The sequence below is a fragment of the Procambarus clarkii genome, chromosome 39 (assembly GCF_040958095.1).
Source record: "Procambarus clarkii isolate CNS0578487 chromosome 39, FALCON_Pclarkii_2.0, whole genome shotgun sequence".
Lineage (NCBI taxonomy): Eukaryota > Metazoa > Arthropoda > Malacostraca > Decapoda > Cambaridae > Procambarus > Procambarus clarkii.
Window position 1 is genome coordinate 28,426,708 of NC_091188.1, and position 2,002 is coordinate 28,428,709.

At 44.3% G+C, this 2,002-nt stretch overlaps 1 protein-coding gene across 1 annotated transcript; it reads right to left on the bottom strand.

Annotated features, from left to right (window-relative positions):
- Positions 1-441: 441 nt before the first annotated feature.
- LOC138372656 (uncharacterized) lies at positions 442-1,755 on the bottom strand. The gene has a single exon (XM_069338157.1). The coding sequence runs from the start codon at positions 1,753-1,755 to the stop codon at positions 442-444; it is 1,314 nt and encodes a 437-aa protein (XP_069194258.1).
- Between the last annotated feature and the right edge of the window lie 247 nt (positions 1,756-2,002).

The window sequence follows — 2,002 nt, forward strand, 5'->3', positions numbered from 1 at the left end:
CGAGAAACAACGGGCAGAGTTTCTTTCACCCTATGCCCCTATTACCTAGCAGTAAAATAGGTACCTGGGTGTTAGTCAGTTGTCACGGGCTACTTCCTGGGGGTGGAGGCCTGATCGAGGACCGGGCCGCGGGGACACTAAAAAAAAGCCCCGAAATCATCTCAAGATAACCTCTCAAGATAACCCACAGACAGAACAGTCCCACCAACCAAAAGTAACTGCTAGCTCTTCTTAAATTGCAAAGCTCAGTTCCCCCCTGCTAAGGTATGCTAATCACACTCATCAAAGACTTTATAACAAGCTGGTAGGAAGCACCTCGAGCGACTCGCTCTGCCGGGAGCCCGCCGAGGAAGTCAAAATATTGCAAGAGGAATCCTAACGCGAGTGAGAGGCAGTTTACGAATTACCGCAGGTCCGGTGTGCGATAGGATTCTGTAAGAATTAAGTGTCAGTCGCGATAGCATCCTGTATAAATATGGTGTCAGCCACGATAGCGTCCTGTAAGAATATGGTGTCAGCCACGATAGCGTCCTGTAAGAATATGGTGTCAGCCACGATAGCGTCCTGTAAGAATATGGTGTCAGCCACGATATCATCCTGTAAGAATATGGTGTCAGCCACGATAGCATCCTGAAAGAATATGGTATCAGCCACGATATCATCCTGAAAGAATATGGTGTCAGCCACGATATCATCCTGTAAGAATATGGTGTCAGCCACGATATCATCCTGTAAGAATATGGTGTCAGCGACGATATCATCCTCTAAGAATATGGCGTCAGCCACGATATCATCCTGAAAGAATATGGTGTCAGCCACGATATCATCCTGTAAGAATATGGTGTCAGCCACGATAGCATCCTGTAAGAATATGGTGTCAGTCACGATATCATCCTGTAAGAATATGGTGTCAGCCACGATATCATCCTCTAAGAATATGGTGTCAGTCACGATATCATCCTGTAAGAATATGGTGTCAGTCACGATATCATCCTGTAAGAATATGGTGTCAGCCACGATATCATCCTCTAAGAATATGGTGTCAGCCACGATATCATCCTGTAAGAATATGGTGTCAGCCACGATATCATCCTCTAAGAATATGGTGTCAGCTACGATAGCATCCTCTAAGAATATGGTGTCAGTCACGATATCATCCTGTAAGAATATGGTGTCAGCCACGATATCATCCTCTAAGAATATGGTGTCAGCCACGATAGCATCCTGTAAGAATATGGTGTCAGCCACGATATCATCCTCTAAGAATATGGTGTCAGCCACGATAGCATCCTGTAAGAATATGGTGTCAGTCACGATATCATCCTGTAAGAATATGGTGTCAGCCACGATATCATCCTCTAAGAATATGGTGTCAGCCACGATATCATCCTGTAAGAATATGGTGTCAGTCACGATATCATCCTGTAAGAATATGGTGTCAGCCACGATATCATCCTCTAAGAATATGGTGTCAGCCACGATAGCATCCTGTAAGAATATGGTGTCAGTCACGATATCATCCTGTAAGAATATGGCGTCAGTCACGATATCATCCAGTAAGAATATGGTGTCAGCCACGATATCATCTTGTAAGAATATGGTGTCAGCCACGATATCATCCTCTAAGAATATGGTGTCAGCCACGATATCATCCAGTAAGAATATGGTGTCAGCCACGATATCATCCTGTAAGAATATGGTGTCAGCCACGATATCATCCTCTAAGAATATGGTGTCACCTGGAGAACACACCATAAAATATTTGCTCGGTTGCTATACAACCTTCATGCCAAGTCAACCAGACTATTACTGTCAGACATATGCATCAGCAGCGCCCTCAGGAGCCTTGAGGTCCAACAAAACAATTCCTTTGGGAATTATATGTGGCACAATGTCTCAGGGTGAAACAAGCCTCACAAATCTAACTACATATTTGACCTGTGCATACACACACATATATGACCTGTGCATACACACACATATGTGACCTGTGCACACACAC